General features: G+C 44.0%; 1 protein-coding gene across 2 annotated transcripts in view; it reads left to right on the top strand.

Moving 5' to 3' along the window:
* The first annotated feature begins 2110 nt into the window (after positions 1-2110).
* TMC7 (transmembrane channel like 7) overlaps positions 2111-25952 on the top strand; it is a 76693-nt gene continuing 52851 nt past the window's right edge. The window contains exon 1 of one of the 2 annotated variants that reach the window (XM_077141693.1): positions 2111-2260. In XM_077141693.1, the coding sequence (XP_076997808.1) occupies positions 2194-2260 (67 nt within the window). In that variant the 5' untranslated portion in view covers positions 2111-2193. The remainder of the gene's footprint in view (positions 2261-25952) is intronic. The other variant, XM_077141692.1, reaches the window with a different exon arrangement.

Here is a 25952-nt window from a genome sequence, read left to right as displayed (position 1 = left end):
GAAGTCGGTACTCTACATGTATGAATACCTGCTCCATGCAGGAGCTCAGAAATATGCCCAAACATTTAAATCAGGGATAAGATGGGGGTAAAAAACATCACTTTGGGGGAAGCGCCAGGATTCTTACAATCTTGGTAGTGTATATTTTGGGATCTCTACTGTGCGGCTCCAGAAAGATGGGAAACACTTTTTATTTTTTACTTGTGAACACTCAGGTAAAGCAAAAGCCTTCCAAGATTATCCATTCAAGGAAAGTTCTGTTGTAACATTAGCAGGGCAGAGGATTGAAGGAAACAGCAATTAGCTCAGGGTCTAAATTCCAGTGATAACATGGAATTTAGACAAGGGTGGGTCCAGAGTAAGTTCTCAATAAGTGGTAGTTGTTATTATTATTCTCTTAATAATAAGCAAGTTCTCTCCAAGCTTATATTCTAACACGGGAAATTGACAAAACAAGTAGTACAAATGAAGTGTTAGAATTGCAAAAAGGGGAAAGGGTGCTGGGAGAGGATGTGTTACTCTCTGAGAAAAAAAAAAGCAATAAATCGAACCAAGGAACTTGGCTCTGTTTTCGGTCCTACTTGCCCTCCCTCTGCCTGAATTTATTAGTCCACCTGCCTGCCTTCTTCCTCTTTTATTTCCTTTAAACAGGAGTTTTTCTTAAAAAAAAAACAAAAAAAAAAACTTTTCCTGAAGAGCGACCCCAATTCTATTCTTATTCTGCTTCTGGGAGGGAGAAATCTGGGTCAGAAGCTGGGCTCATTCCCCTGCTCTGGAAAGAAACTCGGGTCTTGCTTTGCTTGGGAAGCGGACCCTGCCAGGTGCCAGGATCCAGTGAGAGCAGCAAGGGGAGAAGAGCGCCTGGAGCTGCGGCCTCCTCTCCAGGCTCTCCCGGCAACTCCCCTCCAATTCCATTTTCCATCTCCTATACGCACTGCCTTCCATTCAATCCCTTCAAGGCCTGGGAACTCCGAGGTGGCCCTTGAGAGATAGGGAAGAGGGAGAGCGTGTCTCACCATAGAAATGGGCATCATTTGTTGGCTCTCCCCACCCTCCCTTCCATACAATCCTTTTAGGAAGGACACACTTCAACCGCTCCATCTCCTTGAGGCAAAGTATCTACAAAAATTATTTAGAATTCTGCACAGATTTGTCAATGCATCTCATTTATGCATTTAATCAATCATCTATTTATACTAGGCACTTAAAAATTAAAAAAAACAAATCGAAGTAAAATTCACATTAAATTAGTCATTATTAGTCACATTCTTATACATCATCACCTCCACCACAAACGTTTTCATCGCCCCCAAATAAAACCCTATATAGCCACTAAGCAGTCACTTTCCATTCTCGACTCTTTTTGTTTCTATAGATTTGCCTATTCTGGACATTTCTTCTTATATCGATCACATATAATATGTGATCTTTTGTGTCTGGTTTTTTCTATTTAGCATAATGTTTTTTGAGTTTCATCCAGTTGTAGCAAGTATCAGTATAGGCATTTCCTTTTGTTTTCATTTTATTTTTTCATTACAGACACTTTTACTTTTATGCTTTAAACGGTACATGGAGGTATAGAAGTAGGCATGAAGCGTGGATACGGTGCAAAATTTAAAGGACAACACATTATATAGGGAAAACTCTCCTACCCACCCTTCTCACCCAACCTCCCAGCTGCTCACCCGAGGCACCCAGAGGGAGCCAGATTCTTGTCCCCATCCAGAAATAGCTCATGTATTTGCAAAAGTGCAAATATATATATATATAATACATACGTATGTATGCATACATATGTGTGTGTGTGTTGTTTGTTTGTTTGTTTGTTTATTTCTGTACCCAAATAGTAACTTTCTCCAGGCACTCGGCCGGCATCTTGATACTTTGATTTGCTCATTGAACGTACAGCTGGTCGGCCGCTGCTCGGCCCCGCCGCTGGGTGGCGCCTTTCCGCCTCTCTCGGCCCTCCAAGCCCCTCCCTCCCATCCCGGCTCCCCGCCGCGCCGGGGCGCGCTCCCATCCCGGGGGACCAGCTCCGATCTGATCCCGCCCGGCCCTCGGGGCCCGCCTGGGCTCCCCGGCCCGGCCTCTGTGACGTCGGCGCCGGAACCTGGAATCCCGGGGCGGCAGGGCAGGCCCGGGCGGCGGCCGGAGCGGGTCTCCCGCTGCCTCTCGGGGACGCGGGGCGCAGCCATGAGCGAGACCAGTGTCAGTGCGCTCCGGTCCGGCAGGCGCGGCAGGCAGCGCTTCACCCGCCAAGGTAAGGGCGGCGGGACTGCGCCGGGACGGCGCTGCCGGGTTGCGGCGGGCGCAGGGGGCTGGGGGCGACTGTCCCTCTTTATCTCCCCGCGCCGACTCCTCCCGGCTTTGGAGGAAAGCGGCTGGGAATGGGGATCTTTCCTATCCCTCGTTTCCTTCCTCTGATCTATATTCACTCAACGCAAGGGGAGCGTGACCTACCAAAAGGAGCACTAGAATAGGAGTCCGGATCGTAGGTTGCCCCCCAGCTGCTGGCTGGGGTGATCCTGGACCAGTTTCAAAATAACCTGATCTGTTAAATGACAAGATTGTGAGATCACCCCGCTGCTCCTAAAGTGTGGGATGAGGTGTCTGCCTCCCAGACATTTCAGACTTTACAATTACATGAACTTCGAGTGGAATTCTGTCTGGGCTCTTTATTGCTGTGTGACCTGTGGTAAATGGCTTGTTGTCTCTGAGCTTCAGATTCTTCAGCAGTAAAATGGGAAGAGGAAGGGGGTGGGATTCACTGAGAAAACATGTGCAGCCTGTATCAGTGCCTGGTGCATAGAAAGGCACAATTATGGTACCCAAGAAAGCATCATCATCTATTTTCTTTTTTTTTATTATTGGGTAAAACTTAGGCACAGTTAACTACGCTGCTTTTGAGTGTACAGTTCCTGGGATTTTAAAATAAATACATACAACCAGCCCCCAGTAAGATAAAAGAGTTGCCAGTACCCAGGCAGGCTTCCTTGTAGCAATTTTATCTTATATTTGTATTTAACAAAGCGCAAGAACAGAGGTTTTGTTGCAAGAATTTACAGTAGAACACAAGTGTAGACTTGAGCCCTGGACTTTTCCAAGTGGATTGCTCTTAACACCTAGAGGACTATCCAAACCTTGGGCAAGTGCTCAGGAATCAGAAAATAGAAATCGGACCAGGTTCCAGGCAAGTTATTTTCTAGCTCATCTTTAAGGCTGCTAGCGCAGCTCAATTTCAGCCTTTCAGTAATAGCCATTCAAGTATTTTTCTATTCAATTTCTATTTATCATCTTATTTTAGCACAATGCATTCCATTTTAAGGTGCTAACCCCAGCTTCCCATACAGAGGGTCTGAGATCCATCTTTCTTGGATCTTTGCTGGGTGTTTAAGGAGACTCTAAGCATCTTTTTATGTATATTATAATTGGCCGTCTAAAAGGTCTCCTTTCCTCCTTAGACAGATGTCTATAACCTTGTACCCACAGGCAGACTGGTAGGCTCAGAAGGGACAAAACTGGTAACTTTGTTGCACTTTAAAAAAGCAACCTGCTATGTGAGCAACTTGGAAGGAGGAAGGGATAGGGTAGGAGATGCAGGGGTGTTCAAAAAAAGGGAAATGTGCATCCTTCTAAATGGCAAAACAGATTCTTGCCACTTGCCTGCCTAATAAAAAACTTGCCAGTGGCTTCCCACTGCTCTGGGAATAAACTCCAGATTCTCCCATGGAGTCAACAACCCCACCCAGCCTCTCTAGACCGTCCGCACTTCCCAATCTCCCTTAGCCCATCCTGCAGCAGCCACACTGGCCACATTCCTATCCTGCCAACATTCCAAGCCCATTCCTGCCCCAGGGCCTTTGCATTTGCTGTTTTCTCTGCCCTGAATGCATTTCTCACTGGTCTTCCCATGGCACTCTTTTCCTTCCTCCTCCTGTCAGGTCTCTGCTCAAATGTAGCCTCAGAGAGGCCCTCTGGGGCCATCTAATCTGAAGTCTCTCTACTCCTACCCAGTTAGTTACCTTGCTTTTTCCTTCAAAGCATTTACACCATCCAAAGTCATCTGGTTTGATTGTTTCCTCTTTGTTAGCTGTCTCTCCTAATAGAATGTGGGTGCCTTGAAAAGTAGGGACTCTGTCTCGTTCCCCCAGCACCTAGAATAGTGTCCGGCACATAGTAGGTGCTAAGTGCATATTGAACGACTGAATGACGTGGACCTGCACTGTGCTGGTAAACTGGAGTGTAGTGGTTGCAGCTCTGGACTCTGAAGACCCAGTTTCCAAATCCTCATTTCTTCACCTGCTAGTTTTGTCTTTGGGTAAGGGACATAAGGATTTGACGTCTGTTTCCCCAAGTGGAGATAATGATAAGTACCTCCTTCAGGGGGTCATTCTAAGGATTAAGAGAGATAATTGCTGTAAAGAACTTAGTAAGTACTTGTATTCGTTATTTATGCTGTGTAACAAATTACCCCAAACCACTGTGTCTTAAAACAACAATCACGATTGATTATCTCTGTTTCAGTGGGTCAGGGATTTGGGAGTGACTTATCTGGGTGGTTCTGACTCAGGGGCTCTTATAAAATTGCCATCAAGGTATCGGCCAGAATCTCCCTTTTATACATGGGGAAACTGAGGCTCAGAAAAGGAAGTAGACTGCTCAAGGCTGCACAGCTTGTAAGGGGCCAAGTCAGGGTCTGAACCTGGATCTGTTCAATTCCCAAATCACTGCATCAGTGTGTGAATGTCAGGATACTGGGAGGAGAGGATTACCGGCACCATCTTGGAGGCTGGCTACCATGGTACCTTGTAAAGCCTGACTTATTAATGTTTGTATTTCCCCTACTAAATGACAACCTCCAGCAGGGCAGGCTCTAGCCTATTTGGTTTGCCACAACAACCCCATGCTTAGCACAACACTTGCTACAGAGTAAGCCTTCAACGAATATTTGTTGGGTGGATGTCTTTCATGATTTGATTCCTGCCTTAGCTCCCAACTTCCCCCCAACACCCAGCTTGTGTTCCGTGCAGCTTTCTGAATCTTCTACCATGAGGGCTATCACCTTACTTCCTTGTATGGCCTGCCCCTGCTTTTCTCTTCTTTTAGCTGGTGCCCCTTCCTCCTGGAAGCTTTCCCTGTGCCTGTGCCTGTTTGAAAGTGCTGTGTACCCGGGAAAAGCCACGTCCTTTAATTTTGATTTAATACGGTAGGGTGGAAACATTCTTGATCAGGTTATCACCACCAAAATGTGGCACTCCCAGTTGTGGGTGTGACCTTTGGTTGAGATTATCTCCAGGAAGACGTGGCATGGCCAACTGTGGGTGTGGCCATTTGGTTAGGTGGAGATGTGACCCCGCCCATTCAGGGTGGGTCTTGATTAGCTTACCGGAGTCCTTTGAGAGAGGAAACATTTTGGAGAAAGCTCAGAGCCAACAGAGAGAGCTGATACAGACACTTGGAGAACAGCTGCTTCGGAGTTAATGGAGCCAACACGAGACCCAGATGTTTGGAGATGCAGAACCCAGCAGACGCGGCCATGTGCCTTCCCATGAGATGCTAGGCAAGCCAGAACCCAGAGCTGTGTCTCAGAGGAGCTAAGAGAAGGCCAATGGATGCCCAATGAGGAACCCTCACAGGAAACAGAGGTTGAAAGCAATGGAGCCTAGGAGCAAAGGACCAGCAGATGCCAGCCACATGCCTTCTCAGCTGACAGAGGTGTTCCAGATGGCATCAGCCTTTCTTGAGTGAAGGCAACCTCTTGTTGGTGACTTAGTTTGGACATTTTCTCAGCACTGGAACTGTAAACTTTTAACATAATAAATTCTCCTTTTAAAGGACATTCCATTTCTGGTATATTGCTATCCGGCAGCTTTAGCAAACGAATGCACCTCCCCTCCCCAGGGTGGCCTCTGTGTCCCTTCTTCTGGCTCACGAAGACCCCTTATCTCTCCTTGTCAAATTATTGATTGAACCATATTCTTGCTTCTTTTGAGTTGTCTCTCTTTTTTTAAAGAACAGTTTTAGGTTTATAGAAAAATTGTGCAGAAACTACAGAGAGCTCCCATATACCCTCTTCCCCCTTCCTGTAGTTTCCCCTATAGTTAAAATCTTCATTAACAGGACACATTTGTTTCCAGTGATGAACCAATTTGATTCATTATTAGTAACACAAGTTCATAGTTTGCACAAGGTTCACTCTATGTGTTATATGGCCCTATGGTTTTGATAAATGCATGATGTCACGTATCCACCACTACAGTAACATACAGAATAGTTTTTTGGTCCAAAAAATCTCCTGTGCTCCAATCTTTCACCGACCCCCCCCCCCCCGCCCCCGAACCCCTGGCAATCACTGATCTTTTTACTGTCTCTTTAGTTTTGTCTTTTCCAGAAAGTCATATAATTGAAATCATACAGTCCATAGCCTTTTCGACCCAACTTTTTTCACTTAGTGAAGGGCATTTAAGGCTCATCCAGGTCTTTTTGTTTGTAGGTTCATAGCTTTTTTTTTTTTTTTTTTTCATGGGCAGACACCGGGAATCAAACCCGGGTCTCCAGCATGGCAGATGAGAACTCTGCCACTGAGCCACCGTGGCCCGCCCGGTTCACAGCTTTTTAATCACTGCATATTAATACTCCGTTGTGTGGATGTACCACAGTTTGTTTATCCGTTCCCCTATTGAAGGGTGTCTTGGTTGTTGTGTTTTTAGGAGCAGAGATTTTGGAATTGAACACACTGGAGTTGAAACCCTGACTTGGCCTCTTACAAGCTGTGCGGCCTTGAGCAGGCTACTTCCTTTTCTGAGCCTCAGGTTTCCCATCTATAAAGTGGAGATTCTGATAAAGGCAGAAGCGGAGGACCTTATCTAAGGGGCCACTACAGAGGATTATTGCTTGGAGTCAGCCCTACTTACTTCCCCAGCCTCCACCCTGCTGCTTTCCGTTTCGCCTGCCCGCCCCTGCCATGGCCCCAGCCCTGCCATGCCTCCGCCTGGCCAGTCACTCACTCCAAGCGCTCCCTGCCCCAGTCTTTGCATCTGCTTTTCCCTCTGACTGGCCTGCCCTTCACCCTGCACTTCCCAGCTCCTTTCCCTCCAGGTCTCAGCTCAAATGTCACCTTCTCTGAGAAGCCAAGACCCAGCCCCATCTGAAGTCCTGGAAGTCCTGGGGCTTCCTTGCCCCCAGGGGGCCTGAATGAATGGAATGACTCCTCTTGCCCTTTCCTTTGCCACTTGCTTACAGCGTTCCATGCCCTATGAACTTCAGACCGGCCATCTGTAACCAGCAGGCACCCAGTGACTCTCACTCCTTCTGTTTGGAGGTGGATCTCTAGTTGGCTTGGGTGATGGCCATAAACTCACCGGGGCTCTGCTCTCTTCTCAAGGGGCGCCAACCCTTGGCAGGGGACCTGGAGGTCACCTGATGTCACTGCATTCGGACTGGCTCTACCTGTCCTCATAATGCTGAGGCCCACCTGGAGTGATTGGGAGGATGGGCTGGCTGCACCTGGGTCCCAGGGGCTGGTAAACCTGGAATGGTAGAGGGACAAACCACACAGCCTCAAAGGCAGCCGGGCACACACTGCGTGTGTGATGAGTCAGGAAGTGGTTGAGATGGGAAAGTGTATGTTGTATATATGTTCCAGCAATTAAGAAAAAAGAAACAAAAACAGGCAACTAAAGAGACAGTAACAATTAAATGCAATGCATGATCCTGGTCTGGATCTAACAAAAAGACATTACTGGGGTGTATGAAAAAAATTGGAATATAGACCAAAAGCTTTATATCAATGTTACAGCGTTTGAACTTGATAACTGTACTTAAAGTGGTTACTAAGCAAATATCCTTGGTCTTAGAAAATATACACGGCAATTTTTTTTCTTAAAAAAAATTTTTATGGACAGGCAGTGCTGCACGTGCATATATGGCAATTTTAAGTGTTCAAGGAGTATAATATATACAATCCACTCTCAAATGTTTAGAAAATTGATAGATGCGTGGATGGGTGGATGGATAGATAGATTGATACACCAGATGGGGCAAAATGTTAAAATTGGAATATCTGGGTCTCTCGGGAGGGACATGTTGGAGTTCTCTGAGTTATGTTATTTTTATAACTGCCCTGTAAGTTTGTAGTTATTTCAGAATAAAAGTTAAGAGAAAAAAAACTTTGCAAGGTCTCTACACTCAGAAGTACTGTCGTTATTTTGGTATGTATCTGCAGTTTTCTGTATTTTAAAATTACCTCAGTGGTTTTATACTTTCCTTTTGTAACTTGCTTTTCTCAGTCAATGTTAGGTTGTTGCATTTTCTGTTTGATAAAGTAGCCCTAGTTCATTTGTTTGAAACGATGTAACTAATATCTCATGGTAAGAATTTACCATAATTGATCTCATCCCCTCTGATGGGTACTTGTATTATTTCTGACATTTCCCTGTAGTGACGTCATGGAGAACATTCTCGGGCACCGTGGCATACGTGCAAGAGTTAACTTTAGGGAAGTGGTTCTCAATCTTGGTAACATATTAAAGTCTTTTTCAAAATGCCCGATTCATATTCCCGGAAAATTCTGGTTTAATCGGTCTGCAGTGGGCTCCGGGCATCAGTACTTTTTTGAAAAAAAAAAAAAAAAGCTCTTCCAGGTGATTGAGAATCATTCAGCTGGATGTGTGGCTGTAAGTCAAAGGCGAGGCATGTCTTCCTTTTGCTGATGTTGCTAAGTTGTCCTGCAAAGGAGTTGAATAACCGTGCACTCGCCATGCGCTCCTAACACCCGTGTGGCCAGAATCCCATTTCCCCGCGTTCTCATCAGCACTTTGTGTTCTTTATTCTTTACCAGCCTGATGGATGTGAAATGATGCATTGTCGTCATTTTCATTTGTATTTCTCTGACTTTAAATGAGGTTGAGCATCTTTTCATGCATTTATTGGTCTTCGGTGCTCCTTCTGTGAATGGCCTTTTATCTCAAGTCCATTTTCAACTGGGTCACTTGTCTTTTTTCTTGTTGATTTGAAGGAGTCCTTTGAATATTCTGGTTATTAATCTTTTGTTGCTTTATTATCCTTTATGCATTTTTTCCAAATCTATGACTTGCCTTTTCACTTTGCCTGGTGCTTTTATCATATGCAAGTCATTTTGATACAGTCAGATTCTATGGTTTGTGCCCTTATGTCCTGTTTAACTGGGATACCAAAACACTCTTGTGGGCAGGCCATGGTGGCTCAGCAGGCAGGGTTCTCGCCTGCCATGCCAGAGACCTGGGTTCGATTCCTGGTGCCTGCCCATGTACACACACAAAAAAACAACACTCTTGTACATTTTTGTGGTAGAGCATCACAGCTCTACCCTTTCTCCAAACACTGGCCCCTCCCACATTGACTCTGGACTTGGCTAAATGGATGTGGTGACTTCCATTGGCCAAATGGACATCAGCAAATGTGGTGCAAGCAAGCAGAGGCTTGCAAAGCGCTTATGCTTTGGGACTTGCCATCTTGGGACCGTGGCCATGAGCAGTGGCCATCCTAGGCCACCCAGTCCAGCTGATCCTTCAGATGACCACACACCAGTGGCCCCCGGTGAAAACGTCACACAAGACCCCTATGTGAGCCCAGCCCAAGTTGTTGACCCAGTGGCAGTTGTTTTAAAAACAAACCAACAAACTAAACAGCCCCTCTGGCCCCTCCTAGGGGAGAAGCTCTATCTTCATTTCCTAGGGCTCCTATAATAAATGACTGCAACTCAGTGGCTTAAAGACAACAGAAATGTATTCTCTTGCAGTTCAAGAGGACTTAAGTCTGAAAGCAGTGTTGGCAGGGCTGGTGGCTTCTGGACGCTACAGGGGAGCCTCCATGCCAGCATCTGGCAGCTGCCGGCAGTCCTTGGCTTGGAAATGTAACTTCCAACCTCTGCCTCCACCTCCACCTGGCCTTCTCTGTCTCTAAGCTCCCCCCCCCCGTCATATAAGGACATCTGTCTGTGGATTTAGGTCCCACCCTAATCCAAGCTGATCTCATCATGAGATCTTTAACTTACAATTACATCTTCAGAGGCCTGTTTTCCAAATAAAGCCACCTTCACAGGTACCAGGTGTTAGGAGATGAACTTTTTTTTTTTTGAAGTAGGCAGAAGATTTATTGTAAACACATGTAAGAGGCCGTGCAGGCACTTTTGCAAATGCAAAGGTGAGGGAGGCAAGAGGCCCCAGCATCATGGGGCCATTTGCTATTCTTAAAAAATTTGTATGTATTTTTATTGCAATATCTTCATACACTATACAATCCACCCAAAGTATGCAATCAGTGGTTCACAATATCATCACATAGTTGTGTATTCATTGCTACGGTCATTTTTAGAGCATTTGCATTGAAAATGAAATTAAAAGAAAAAAGAAAACCGCAACCATTCCATACCCCTAACCCTTCCCACTTAATGACCACTAGTATTGCAAGCTACCCAATTCTAAGACTTATAGTAGAAGTAGGTTAACTAAGTCCATACAATATTGACAGATATATACATACACACACACACACACACATATCAGTGGAACAAAGCAAAACATTCAGAAATAGATCCATACAAACACGTGTAACCAGCTATTTTTTTTTTTTTGGCAATATGGTTATACAAATCATTATCAAAGAGCAGAGCTACTAGATTACAGTACAATAATTTCAACTATTTCCTTCTGGCTATTCTAAAACACTAGACTCTAAAAAGAAATATCTATATAATGAGTCAGTTATAGTCATTTGTTAAATCCTAATTTCTCAAGGAGATGAACATATTTTTTTTTATGGGACCCCTATTCAATCGGTTACAAGCTGGGGTATTTATTTATTTATTTTTAAGATAAATGAAGAGACTCTCTGGCATTGGTTTTTATGGAGCCTGCCTGGCCTGACTGCATGCAGATTTCCGACTTTGTCAGTTTTCAGCTGTGTGACTGTTGGGCAAGTCCTGTAACCTCTCTCAGCCTCAACTTTGTCATCTGTAAAATGGGAATAATAATCATTCCCATATGTCCTTGGATGACTGAGAGGATTGAATGAAATAGGCACATCCAGGACTTAGCAGCATTTCTGCAGGTGCTGAACACTCGAATGCTAGCTGCTGGGAATATTATTACTTTTTCCTTCTCTAACCTTAAGGTTAGGAGGTTTGTTGGCCACACATGCTATATGCCTAGACTTTCTGGAGGTACGCTGTTAGGTATTTATATGGTTAAACTATTCTTTGGGCTTGTTTCAGTCCAGGGGGCTGTATTAACCATTCAATCGCTGTGTTTATTTCTGTGCCCCTTATCGGTAAGCCCATTCCTGGCCACCCAGCGTCTTTAAAAGCATGAAGAAGACTGTGGGCAGGTCTGGACTCAGCAGGAGATGAACTCACCACTTCCTGGCCCCACTTGTTCACTGATGACCCACCCGACTGACTTGAGCTGTTTCTCCCCCGTCTCTGGAAGAGGCTGAGCTCAGCCCAGCTACTCTGGCTCCGAAGAAGTCTAGAGGCCCTCCAGTGGCTGCTTTTTTATTGTTTTTTTTCAGGAAGTGAAGAATTTCGAGGGATAAAAGGGGGAAATGACTTCTCAGTGTTGCAATCTGGCTATTTTTAAAGGAGCATTGTTTGACCGCCCTGACCTTCTGTAGGTGGTCCCCCCACCAGCGGTGCAGGAAGGGAGGTCCTCCCGAACCAGGCACGGGGGATGGAGTGGCTAAGGAGACAGGGCCTCCTTTCGTAGAGCTGCTGTTCAAAGAGGGAAGACACACTAAACAGGTAAAGAGCACAACAGGATACTTGCAGCTAGCCATGACTGCTGGGGAGGAAATAAACTGGGTAGTAAGATTGAAGAGGAAGTGGGGGCCCCCTTTAGATGGGGTGATCGGGCAGGCTTCTCTGGGAAGGCGACTTTGAGCTGAGACCCAAAGGATGGAAAGGAGCCAACTATATGAAGTACAGGTGGGAGGCGCATACAGGTGTGGGTGCAGCAGGAGAGCTTGGTGTGGCCTCAGGCTGGAGCTTCCAGAAGGAGGAAATGGGATGAAGTCAGGCCAACAGGAGAAGTTCACGAGGCTCTGGTAGGCCAAGGTGGGAGTTCAATTTTGGACTCTAATAATGCAACTTTAATTGCCCACAGCAATTTAATGAAGTTAAATTGTCCACTTTCCCACTGTGGAAACTGAAGCTCCAAGAAGTTACCCTCCCAGCTGCTGAAATGCGATGCTAATAATCTAAACCTAGAGCCAGGGTTACCTTATGTACAATGACAAATGTCCATTGAGCACCTACTCTGTGCCAGGCCCTCATGTTAATCTCCCGGTGGCAAGAAAGTGATTAAGATGTGATTACGTTTTTGCCCTTGTGGTTCGGACCTTAGCTGGATCTTGGGCAACATTTGAATCTCCTCTGAAACTTTGTTTACACATTTGCTAAATGCACATTTTACATAGGAAGGACCCTGTGATAAAGGAACTGTGAAATCACAGGAGATGAGTATGCAGAGGGTTTAGCACAATCATGGAGCATGGGCTATGCTCAGAAAAGACTAGTTGTCATTGCTGTTGCTTCCAGGAGGATTGGAAATCTCTTTCTGAGAGGTCCCAGCCCAGGAGGATAAATTGGAGTTAGCTGACTAGTCCACGTAATGAATGGCTTGGTTCAAACAAGACGTTCCCCATTACAAATTTAAATCTTCACATTTATAATTAATATCATTAATAAATAACAGCCGTCACAGCCTACCAATGTGTAATACAACATGTGCCAGGCACTGTTTTAAGCTGGGGGTCTGCAGTTTACAGCCCCTGGGCCAAATCCCGCCAGCTGTTTCCAAACAGCCAAGTTTAAGAATGCTTTTTACATTTTACAGTGGTTGGAAAAAAAAGTCAAAAGAAAGTCTGCCCCACAAAGAATACATGAGATTCAAATTTCAATGACTGTAAGTTTTATTAGAACACAGCTACACCCACTCGTTTATGCGTTGTCCTTAGCTGCTTGTGTTACCAGGGCAGAGTTGAGCAGTTGTAACAGACTTTCTGGCCTACAAAGCCCGAAATATTTACTCCATTGCCTTTTAAAGAAAAAGCATGCCATCTCTTTTCTAAGCTCTTCACATGTAATAGCCAGCTGCAGGATGGCTGTCTGAGATGCAGACTCTTATCCTCATTTTATAGGTGGGGAAACTGAGGCACGGAATGCTCCAGAAGGTTGCCCAGGTCACACAGGTGGCAGGTGGAGCTGGGGTTTGAACCCAGGCAGTCTGGCTCTGGAGGCTGTGCTCTTTGCTGCTATCCCGTGCCGTCGTCTGGAACAGCTACTGCTCCCCAACAGCCCCCCTGGATGCTCTGCCAGCTGGAAAAGCAGGTGACCTGGATTCAAAGTCCAAGCCCTGCGCTCTGATCACAGCATTAGTCACCCTTCTGCAAGGCCCTTTGCTCATCAGATCGTAAATCCGTTAGACTCAGCCAGGTCCCGGTCCCCACCCAGCACCAGGTGGGGTGACTCATGCAGGTGCCCCACCCCCCCCACCCCCCCACCCCCCCACCCCCGTTTTCATGTCTGGCAGAGGGAGGCCACTCCCAAGGCCCTGGCCCCTCCCCTCTCAGACTAGGCTTCCGGGAGCGAGGCCCCTCTATGCTGTCCAATACGGTAGCCCGCAGCCAGGTGTGGCTGTATAAATGCAAATGTATTGCAGTCTAATAATGTTTTAAAATTCATTTCCTTTGTTGTACCAACCACATGCCAGGTGCTTAATAGGCACAGGTGGCTAGTGGCCACTGTATCTGAACAGTACAGACAGAGAATATTTCCATCGTGGCATTACCAAACGGACAGTGCACTGGCTTCAGTGGCAGTCATGTGCCCTGGACACCTCATGGACAGAAATAGCCGCAGGGCTGACCAGAGGGAGCCTGTGAAACCTGAGTGAGATCACATCGCTCTTCCACTGAACGGGAGCTGGTGGGGTAAGGCCTTGCAGTAGCTGCAAGCCCGGATTATTCAGCATGCCCCTTCTCCATTTAGCATCCAAAATAAAAGTAATGCCAAGGCATGGACTGCTGAACGGGGAAAACACACGGTTCTGCAGTGGATGTCTGCATTGCCTTTTCGCAATGTGAAATTGTATGTGTGTGTGGGCATACGACATTTTATCTTTTTGCAAGAAAACAAAACAGCAAAGCACACGCGTACGAGGGCTGGTTGGCATTGAAGTACCTAAAATAGGAAGAATGTAATATGCAGTCAGCATCTCAGCCTATGTTTTTGTCCAGCTATTTTCTCTTATTATTTTCTTTCTATTATGAAGATATGTATTGTTCAAGTAGAAAACAAGAACGACAGACTTAAATTCCTTAAGCCTTTTTCTCATTTTTTGGAGCCCCTGCTTTGGTGGTGCACTAAGCACGTAGTTCAGTCTGCCTGGTGGGTGATCTGACAATGCCTGTAGCCCCAGCACCAAATTAATCCCTTCATTCATTCATTCATTCATTCACCCATTCAGGAGATGCTTATTGGAAATCCATGATGCTTCATGCTTTATGCTAGAGCTTGGGGATCCGGTGGTGAGCAGGAAAGGCAGCCCCTGTCTTGTGGAGGTTACAGTCTAGGCTGATTTGAAACTGTTGTGTACCCCAGAAAAGCCATGTCCTTTAATCCTGGTCAACATTGTTGCATGGGATCTTTTTGATTAAGTTGTTTCCATGGAGACGTGATCCACCCAAGTGTGGGCGGGGCCTTTTAATTAGGTGGTGTCCATGGAGATGTATCTCCACCCATTCAAGGTGGGGTCACTTGCTGGAGTCCTTTAAGAGGAAAATACTTTAGAACCCATGCAGCCAGAGACCTTTGGAAATGAAGAAAGAAAACACCCCCTAGGAAGCCTCATGAAACAATAAGCCAAGAGAGAAAGCTAGCAGACATCACCATGTGCCTTCCCAGCTGGCAGAGGTGTTCCGGATGGCATCAGCCTTTCTTTAGTGAAGGTTGGTGCCCTAATTTGGACATTTCAATGGCCTTGGATCTGTAAAGTTGCAACTTAATAAATTCCTTTTTTAAAAGCCATTCCATTCTGGTATATTGCCTTCCGGCAGCTTTAGCAAACTAAAACATGGTCTAAAGGAGGAGGGAGAAGGTCAAGGGCAACATGCAAGTAAACAATTAAAGGGGAAGATGGAATAATGGCAGAGACGAGTGGTGAGGAAATCAGTGCTTTGAAGGAGTGAACAAAAGCTCATCGAGACTTAGAGTCTGCATCCTCTCCAGAGTCCCAGCCCCAGTCTAGAGCTGGCCATGCCAGTTTATGCAACACAACTGACTCCTGCAGCAGTGGGGGAGCCTGTACCAGATGGCCCAGAAGATCCCTTCTTACACAGAGTTTCCATGATTAGGAGAGTGGGAAGGAAAACCCTGAAGTGAACTCGGCCCCTGATATGGTTGGGTTAGGTTCTTGGCAGGCCCGAGAATGGAGGCTGTGGTTGAGTATCATAGAGCTCACGTCCTGGGAGTGTTCATGCCTCTGGTAGGATTGGGTGACTCATGACAAGAGCTGGCGATAGAGTCAGAAGCTAAGGATGCCCTCTGGCTGTGCCAGCCTCTGCACATTCATTCGTTCTTCAGATATTTATGATGGCCTCCTACAAGCCAGGCACTGAGCCAAGCCTTGGAAAGACTAACTTTGTCCTTAGCCTGGATGAGATACCAGAAATAAGCAGGAAGGCCTGCCTCCTTCTCCCTGTGTTCCCAGAATTCTCACCTAAATAATAATCTCTTAGTTGCTCAATTGGCTCCAATGACCAGCAGGTTCTAGGAATTCCTGGAGGGAGGCCCCTGAACAACCGAAATGTGCACCCTCCATGCAAATACCCAACAAATAACCCCCAAATTAGGAGCACGTGCTGACAGTGTCCCTTCTGGCTGGATCAATTTAGAAGAGCACCTGACGCCCATCATAAGATGTTCTTATTCTCTAAGGATGAAGAAAATAGAGGCTCAGCGAGGTGATGTGACCTGCTTTTTCTACAGAGCAGTAGAACTAGGGGTTTATTTTTGCATCAGAGCCTTGGCGAATCACCATCTCTCTGGGCTTCCGTTTCCTTGTTGGAAAACTGTCACAGTGTGTCGCCTTCTCTGCCTACCTCTGCAGGTTGGTGAGATGTATGGTCCTGTGCGAAAATGGAAGAAGGTGTGCTATAGTCACCAAAAATAATGATGCCCATGTTCAGAGGTATGATTGTGATTATTTTGCTTTGTTTGAAGATGGAGAACTTTCCAGGAATGTCTGATTTTTCTTCTTTGGTAGGGGTCATTTTGAAAATAAAGTTTTCCGCAGTGAGTGCTATCGTGAAATTTGAATAGAATTTATTTTTCCTGTAGGGTATCTTTTGTGGAAGCATAATCAAATAACTACTTACTTTAAATTCTATGGTATTTTCTTATTTGTGAGTCACTTTTAAATTCATGGCCCCATTTGATAGTTTTATGGAGAAGACCACAAGCTTTTGTGTTCAACAAATCAGTGAGAGATTCCTAGTTTCAGCACTCACTAGCTATGTGAATGGGCAAGTAAGGGTCTCTTGGACCCTCTGTCTCTTCATCTGTAGAGTAGAGATGATAAAAGTAGGTATTCAAAGAGTAGTTGGCAATGCGTGTGAAGTACTTCGAATAGCCTGGCATATAGAAAGTACTCTATAAATCCTAGTAAATATTCTTTATGCCATGTGTGATTCCTTCCTCAGGATGACACTGATGAGGTCTATGGTGTTATTTCCCCTGTTCCTGAGACAAGAGGCATGGCCTGGTTAGTGAGCAACAGGCTGGTGTTGGAATTAAACTCAGACTCCAACTCTAGCCTGACCTGCCTGAAGTTGCTGAATATTCAGTAGGTTGCTGCTGCTCCATATTCAAAGACCTTTGTTGAGTTGTTAACAACAGCTCTTTGTTGCTGCCCCTGGTCCCTCTAGCCTCCCAGGCAAGGCCAGTGGGGGTCACTGATCAACCCCTGTCCGCCCCCTGCCCCATTTGCTTTACGGAGCCGCTGTTTCTAGTGGGAGTGGGTCATATTCCCAGGGTGTGTTGCGGCAGGGAAGAAAAGGTTGAGCAAGTCTCTCCAACTCTGAGTCTTACGCCTGGGGGCCGGGAGGGGCCAGTCGTGTGCCTGTGTGTCATCTGCTGTGGGACAACTGCTCCATTGACAGCTGCTCTGTGCCTGAACAGGCCCAGCTGAGAGAGGCTGGACATTCAGATCGCAGTTCCTGAGCGAGGGCCTGTCTTGGCTCCCTGGTCCCAGCCCCTCCCGAGGACCCTGCTCACAAGTCCTTGCTCATTCCTTAGCCAACAAGCACCTTTATGGATCTCGCTGTGTCCAGGTACCTTAGCTTCTCCACTTAGGGTCTCCTTTAAGGCTCACACACAGGCCTGGCTGCTGAGTTCCACCCTTAGCCTCGCAGCTTCTGTAGTGATCCTTTTAAAATGTTGTCAGATCCGAGTAAAACATATGGAATAAAGATGAATAATAGGGGGTACAAATGTTAAAATAAATTTAGATTGAAATGCTGGTGATCCGTGAGGGGGAGGGGTGGGGGGTATGGTATGTATGAATTTTTTTCTGTTTTCCTTTTATTTCTTTTTCTGAATAAATACAGATGTTCCAAGAAATGATCATGATGGTGAATGTGCAACTATGTGATGATATTGTGAATGACTGATTATATATGTAGAATGGAATGATCAAAAGTTAAGAATGTTTGTGTTTGTTTGGTGTTTTAAAAAATTAATAAAAAATAATGAATTAAAATTAAAAAAGAAATATTAATAAAAAAATGTTGTCAGATCATGTCAAACTTTGGCACAGAGCCCTCTGTGGCTTCCCATCTCAGACACATCAGAAGGTCATACCCCAGCCTACAAAGGCTGCTTGAACTGGCCCCAGCCACCTCCCTGTGCTCAGCTTTTCCATTCTCCCTGCTCCATTCATCTACTGCTGCTTACGAAACTACCCCACACGTGGTGGCTTCAGTGTTTTATTATTTCCACTAGCTCTGTATGGAATTTGGTAGGGCACTGAGGAGAAGGCTGGATCTGCCCTCATTCTGCTCCATGTGGGGTCCACTGGCGCGCCCAAGATGGCATCCACGGCGGCGTCCACGTTAGGGTGACTTGGAGGGCAGGGGCTGTCGGAACAGGGTCTTAGTTTTTGCTGTTGGCCGGCTCCTTGGTTCTCTTCCATGTAGTCGTAGGACCTCTCCCTTCCTACCTTGGCAGCCTGGGGCTCCTGAGAGCACAACAGCAGAAGCTGCCTGGCCTTTTAAGGTTTGGGCCTGGCACTGGCAGAGCCACATTTCCCTTGTGTCCTTTGCTTAATGCAAATCACAGGGGTCCAGACTCAATTCAAGGGGAAGGGACCACACCAGGCCCTGCATCCTGCTGGCATGGCTCAGGGGGGCCACCAATGAAGCAGACAACCAGACTCCTGTCCATTCACTCTCCTCCAGCCACACTAGCCTCTGTGCTCTTTCTCAGATGCACTGTGCATGCTGCAGTCTCTGGGCCTTTGCACTTGCTGATTCCCTTGCCTGGATGCTCTTCTTCAGTTATCCACTGGGCTTGCTCCCTCCCTTCATTCAGTTTCAGCTTAAATGTCACCTTAAGAGACAGACCATACCTGAACCTCTCTTATCAGTGTAAACCCCATCCCATGTCACCTCTGCCTCTACTCTGCTCTATTTTACTTCATTCCACATGTCACCCCCTGGAATAGTGCCTGTTCATTGAATCATCTGCCCCCAGCTCCCTCCCACCCCCGAATATAAGTATCATGTAGGTGAGGTCTCTGTTTTGTTCGCTACTCTATCTCAGGCTCCAGATCGTACATAGATCTGTTTGTGGAATCAATATTAGAAGTGAGGAAACTGAAGCTCAGAGAGGTTGTCACTTTCCCAAGAGCACACAGCTAACAATGGACAGTGCTGGGATTCGAATCCAAGCCATTTGGCATCTAACACTACACCATAGAAGCTTTGCTGCCTCTGGGGGTACGGCTTAGATAATTATGATGGTCTCGTGCATCCTCTTCCCGTCTCCACTCAAAGAGATCATCCTACAACTAAAATCTGATCAGGCAGAAAACCTATCTTGAAAGTGGCTTCCCTCACCTCCAACAGAAAGCCCATGCTCCACTGAACATTGCTGCAGTCCATTGTCATAGAGAGAATGTGGGTTTTAGAATCAGGCAGCCCTGGTTCTCTTTCCAGCGTCCCTGCTTACAGGCAGACCAGGAATGTCACTCATTCATCCGTCCATTCACTAAGTATTTGTTGAACTCCTACTCTATGCCATGATGTTAGGTCCTGGGGTGGAATCATGAGCACATCAGCACATTGCCTGCTCTCCAAGAATAGTCAGTCAATGGTGGGGAAAATGGGCATTACTCACATAAATAAGTATGTTTTTACAAATTGTGCTAAGTGCTGCAATGGACATCCAGCGGGTGGGAAATATGTAACAAGGCAACTAAATAGTGCAATGAGGCAGGAATGGCTTCCCTGAGGAGAAGATGTTTGAATAGGAGTTAACTGGATAAAGAGATGGGGCATGTTCATTCCACATGGAGGGAACTGTATATGCAAGGGCTCTGAGGGCAAGGAGCAGGTCCCATTTTAGGATGGAAAAGATGCTTTAAAAAAAGGTGTGGTGGGAGGGCAGAGACCCTGAGGGCTTGGAGAAGTGGGCAGGAGTCAGATTGTGCAGGATCTTGAGGGCCTGGGCAAGGAGTTGTGTCTTTACATCAACAGCCATGGGAGAAGGTCCAAGATGGAGGCTCAGTGAGGTGTGGGATTTAGTTCGTCCTCCAGCACAGCTAGTAAATAGCCAGGAACAGTACAGACATATCAGTGACTGGACACACAGCGTATCCCAGTCTGGACCAGCTGGGCCAGCTGCGAGCTCCTCCAAAACTGTGAGCCCCCAGACCACAGCGGCCAGTGCCCCTCCCCCACAGGCTGCTTCCCAGAGGTGAAAGGTAAGGGACTTTACTAACAGCAAGGGGCTGAGGGCAACCAAGATCCGATTGTGGAATTAATTAACAAATTTTGGCTACTAAAGATAGGCCCCCCAGCTCAACTGAACCTCAAGTAATGCTGTTTTTGCCCCAGCTCAGTGGAGGCAGGGTTGATGGACAAAGGAAAAAAACCCAGATTTTTTTAGATCAGACAGCACAAAATACTCTAAAGGGTCTGGGCACTGAAGGAAAGGAGGAGACACAAAGGACCTGGAGAGACACAGAGCAGTGTACCAACTTAAGCTCTTGATTGGCAAACCCGAGGTATGGGAGTCCTGCTCTGAAAAGGATTTTGTGTGTGAGTGGCTATGTTTCAATGGCTTGATTATTCTTTGGATACAACTGCAGGGCTTCTCAGGCTCCAACTGCCTCAGGAATGGCAGAATTAAGCTTGTGTGAGAGGCAAAGAGGCTGGTCAGGTGAAACGAAGTAATTCCCTGGATGCTGCGCCTTCCCCAGGAGAGGGGTGGGGCCCAGCACAGGTGGAAGCCCCCCCTCAAGGAGTTCAGACCCCAGGGACTGGAAAACTGAAGCCATTAAAGTCAGCCTACAACCTCTCCTCTGACTCAACCACACCCCCAGTAGGGAGAGTGCTGAAGGTAAAGGTATTGCATCACTTTATGCTGGTGGGACCGGCATGCAGACAAAGCCACATACTGAGCAGGATAGGAAAAAAACAGAGTCTAGAGGCTTCATAGGAAAGTCTTTCAACCTGCTGGGTCTCACCCTCGGGGAGAACTGATGCAGGTGACTCTTTCTTCCTGAGAGGAGGCCAGTCTGGCCTGGGAAAATCTGACTGGGGTCTATAATACCTAAGTAGAACCTCTTAAAGGAAAAAAAAGGTCACCATATAGGCAGGGCAAGAAACAAGAAAACAAGAAGTGAAAAACTCTGATCTGTTAAACAAAACCTATGCTAGAGGTCTAGAATAAGCTGAGCTGAATGTCAATAGTTAGAGAATAAACTCATTCAACAAGAAAATCTAGGTAAAAAAGTGAAGACAATCTCCAGAATAAACTAATTAAGGAAATTAGTTTATTAGTCTAGACACTAGCAAAAAAAAATAACATATCGTACTAAGAAAATTGAAGATAGGGCCCAGTCAAAGAAACAAACCAACAATTCAAATGTGATACAAGAGTTGAAACCATTAATTCAAGATGTTTGTACAGACATGCAAAAGCTCATCAAAAGTCAAATCAATGAATTGGGGGAGGATTAAAAGAGGGCAAGGGATGAACAAAAAGAAGGAATTGAAAATCTGAAAAAACAAATCACAGAACTTATGGGATTGAAAGGCACAGTAGAAGAGATGAAAAAACAAGCAAACAATGGAAACCTACAATATTGATTTCAAGAGGCAGAAGATAGGATTAGTGAATTGGAGGATAGGACAGCTGAAATCAGACAAGCAAAAGAAAATATAGGGAAAAGAATGGACCAGGGACTCAGAAAACTGAATGACAACATGAAACACACAAATATATGTGTTGTGGTTGTCCCAGACAGAGAAGACAAGGGAAAAAGAGGAGAAAAACTAATGGAGGAAATTATCATTGAAAACTTCCCAACTCTTATGAAAGACTTAAAATTACAGATCCAAGAAGTGCAGTGTACCCCAACAAAATAGATCCAAATACACATACTCTCAGACACTTACTAATCAGAATGTCAGATGTCAAAGAGAAAGAGAGAATTTTGAAAGCAGCAAGAGAAAAGCAATCCATCACATACAAGGGAAGCTCAATAAGATTATATGTAGATTTCTCAACAGAAACCATGGAGGCGAGAAGACAGTGGGATGATATATTTAAGATATTAAAAGAGAAAAACTGCCAACCAAGAATTCTATATCCAGCAAAATTGTCCTTCAAAAATGAGGGGAAAATTAAAACATTTTCAGACAAAAAAATCACTGAGAGAATTTGTGACCAAGAGACCAGCTCTGTAAGAAATACTAAAGGGAGCCCTAGAGACAGATAGGAAAAGAGAGGAGAGAGAGAGGTGTGGAGAAGAATGTAGAAATGAAGACTATAAGTAAAGGTAAAAAGAAGAAAAATTAGATATGACATGCAAACTCCAGAAGAAAAAATGGTAGAGTAGAAGAAAGTACTGTCCATATAGTAAAAACACTAAGTGTTAATGGATTAAACTCCCCAATCAAAAAACATAGACTAGCAGAATGGATAAAAAAAAACAGGACCCATCTATATGCTGTCTACAGGAGATGCATTTTAGACCCAAGGATAAACATAGGTTGAAAGTGAAAGGTTGGGAAAAGATATTTGACGCAAACAACAATCAGAAAAGAGCAGAAGTAGCTATACTAATATCCAACAAATTAGACTTCAAATGTAAAACAGTTAAAAGAGACAAGAAGGACGCTATGTATTAATAAAAGGAACAATTCAACAAGAAGACATAACAATCATAAATATTTGTGCACCAAGTCAGAGTACTCCAAAATACGTGAAGCAAACACTGAAAAGAGAAATAAACATATCTACCATAATAGTTGGAGACTTCAATTCCACACTCTCATCAATGGACAGAACATCTAGACAGAAGGTCAATAAAAAACAGAGAATTTGAATAATACAATAAATGAACTAGACTTAACAGACATTTATAGAACATTACACCCCACAACAGTAGAATACACCTTTTTCTCAAGTGCTCATGGATCATTCTCAAGGATAGACCATATGCTGGGTCACAAAGCAAGTCTCAATAAATTTAAAAAGATTGAAATCATACAAAACACTTTCTCTGATCATAAAGGAATGACGTTGTAAATCAATGATAGGCAGAGTGCCAGAAAATTCACAAATATATGGAGGCTCAACAACACACTAAACAACCAGTGGGTCCAGGAAGAAATTAGAAGAGAAATCTGTAAATATCTCCAGGCAATTGAAAGTGAAAACACAACATATCAAAATTTATGGGATGCAGCAAAGGCAAAAAAAGAAGAAAGAGGGTGGGCCATGGTGGCTCAGCAAGCAGAGTTCTTGCCTGCCATGCAGGAGACCTGGGTTCAATTCCTGGTGTCTGCCCATGAAAAATAATAACAATAATAAATAATAATAATAATGAAAAGAAGAAAGAGCAAAAAATCAAGGAATTAACTGTTCACTTAGAAGAACTAGGGAAAGAAAAGCAAACTAACCCCAAAGCAAGTGAAAAGAAAGGAATAACAAAGATTAGAGTAGAAATAAATGAAATTGAGAGCATGAAAACAATCAAGAAAATCAACAAAACCAGAGGCTGGCTCCATGAGAAAATCAATAAGATTGATGGGCCTTAGCAAGAATGAAGAAAGAAGAGAGAGGATGCAAAGAAAATCAGAAATGGAAGAGGAGATGTAACTAATGACCCTGCAGAAATAAAGGAGGTAATGAGAGATTACTATGAACAACTTTATGCTATTAAATTAGACAATGTAGATGAAATAGACAACTTCCTAGAAAGGTGTGAAGAACCAACATTGACTCGAGAAGAAATAGATGACTTCAACAAACTGATCACAAGTAAAGAAATTGAATGAGTCATTAAGAAGCTCCCCAAAAAGAAAAGTCCAGGACCAGATGGCTTCACATGTGAATTCTACCAAACAGACAAGAAAGAATTAGTACCAATCCTGCCCAAACTCTTCAAAAAAACTGAAGAAGAGGGAAGACTATTTTATGAAACCAACATCACCCTCATACCAAAGCCAGACAAAGATACTATAAGAAAGGAAAATTACAGACTAATCTCTCTAATGAATATAAATGCAAAAATCCTCAACAAAATTCTTGCAAGTTGAATCCAGCAGCACATTAAAAGAATTATACACCAAGACCAAGTAGGCTGCATCCCAGGTATTCAAGGATGGTTCAACATAAGAAAGTCAATTCTTGTAATACACCATATCAACAAATCAAAGCAGAAAAACCAGATGATCATCTCAATTGATGCAGAAAAGGCATTAGACAAAATTCAACATTCTTTCTTGTTGAAAACACTTCAAAGGATAGGAATAGAAGAGAACTTCCTCAACATGATAAAGGAAATATATGAAAAACCTACAGCTAACATCATCCTCAATGGGGAAAAACAGAAAACTTTCCCCCTAAGATCAGGAGCGAAACAACGATGTCCACTATCACCATTGTTATTCAACATTGTGTTGGAAGTTCTAGCCAGAGCAATTAGACAAGAAAAAGAAATACAAGGCATCAAAATTGGAAAGGAAGAAATAAACTCTCACTGTTTGCAGATATTCTACTATATGTTGAAAACCCCCAAAAATCCACAGCAAAACTACTAGAGCTAATAAATGAGTACAGCAAAGTGGCCAGTTACAAAAATCTATAGTGTTTTTCCATGTGGATTAAAAATGATAAATAATAGGGAGAACAAATGTTAAAATAAATTTAGTAGATTGAAATGCTAGTGGTCAATGAAAGGGAGAGATAAAGGATATAAAAAAAATAGGGGAAACAAAGGCTAAAATATATCAGGTAGATGGAAATGCTAGCAATCAATGAGAGGGAGGGATAAGGGGTATGGTATGTATGAGTTTTTTTCTTTTTTCTTTTTATTTATTTTTCTGAGTTGGTGCAAATGTTCTAAGAAATTATCATGGTGATGAATATACAACTATGTGATGATATTGTGAGTTATTGATGATATACCAAGAATGGAATGATCATGTGGTAAGAATGTACATGTGTGTATGTTGTTATGTTTAAATATATATATATATATATATATATATATATATATATATTTAAAAATCTGTAGTGTTTTTATAAACTAGCAATGAGCAATCTGAGGGGGGAACCAAGAAAAAAACTCCATTTACAATTGCAACCAAAAGAATAAAATATTTTTAGGAATAAATTTAACTAAGGATTAAAAAGATCTATACAAAGAAAACTACAAGAAATTGCTAAAAGAAATCACAGAAGACCTAAATAAATGGAAGGGCATACCATGTTCATGGATTGGAAGACTAAATATAGTTAAGGTGTCAGTTCTATCTAAAGTGATTTAAAGATTCAATGCAATCCCAATTAAACCCCAAAAACTTACTTTTCAGAAATAGAAAAACCAATAACCAAATTTATCTGGGAGGGCAGGATACCACAAATACCTAAAAATATCCTGAGAAAGAAAAATGAAGTCAGAGGTCTCACACTACCTGACTTTAAGGCATATTACGAAACTACAGTGGTCAAAACAGCATGGTACTGGCATAAAGATAGATACACTGACAATGGAATCGAATAGAGTGTTCAGATAGAGACCCTCTCATCTATGGACAACTGATCTTTAATAAAGCAGTCAAGCCAACTCACCTGGGACAGAACAGTCTCTTCAATAAATGGTGCCTAGAGAACTGGATATCCACATGCAAAAGAATGAAAGAAGATCCGTATCTCACACCCTATACAAGAATTAACTCAAAATGGATCAAAGACCTAAACATTAGCACTAAGACCATAAAACTTCCAGAAGAAAATGTAGGGAAATATCTTATAAAACTTATAATAGGCAGTGGTTTCCTAGATCTTACACCCAAAGCATGAACATTGAAGAAAGAAATAGATAAACAGAAACTCCTCAAAATTAAACACTTTTGTGCACCAAAGAACTTTGTCAAGAAAGTAAAGAGGCAGCTTACACAAAGGCAGCTTCCAATGATATGTTAGAGACAACAAAAAGACAAACAACCCAATTACAAAATGGGCAAAAGACATGAACGGACACTTCTTAGAAGAGGAAAGACAAATGGCTAAAAGGCACATGAAAAGATGCTCAACTGCCCTGGCTATTAGGGAAATGCAAATGAAAACCACAATGAGGGGTGGGCCATGGTGACTCAGCAGGCGGACTTCTCGCCTGCCATGC

The sequence above is a fragment of the Tamandua tetradactyla genome, chromosome 23 (assembly GCF_023851605.1).
Source record: "Tamandua tetradactyla isolate mTamTet1 chromosome 23, mTamTet1.pri, whole genome shotgun sequence".
Lineage (NCBI taxonomy): Eukaryota > Metazoa > Chordata > Mammalia > Pilosa > Myrmecophagidae > Tamandua > Tamandua tetradactyla.
Note: the sequence above shows the minus strand (reverse complement) of the source record. Positions and strands in the feature narration are given on the sequence as shown.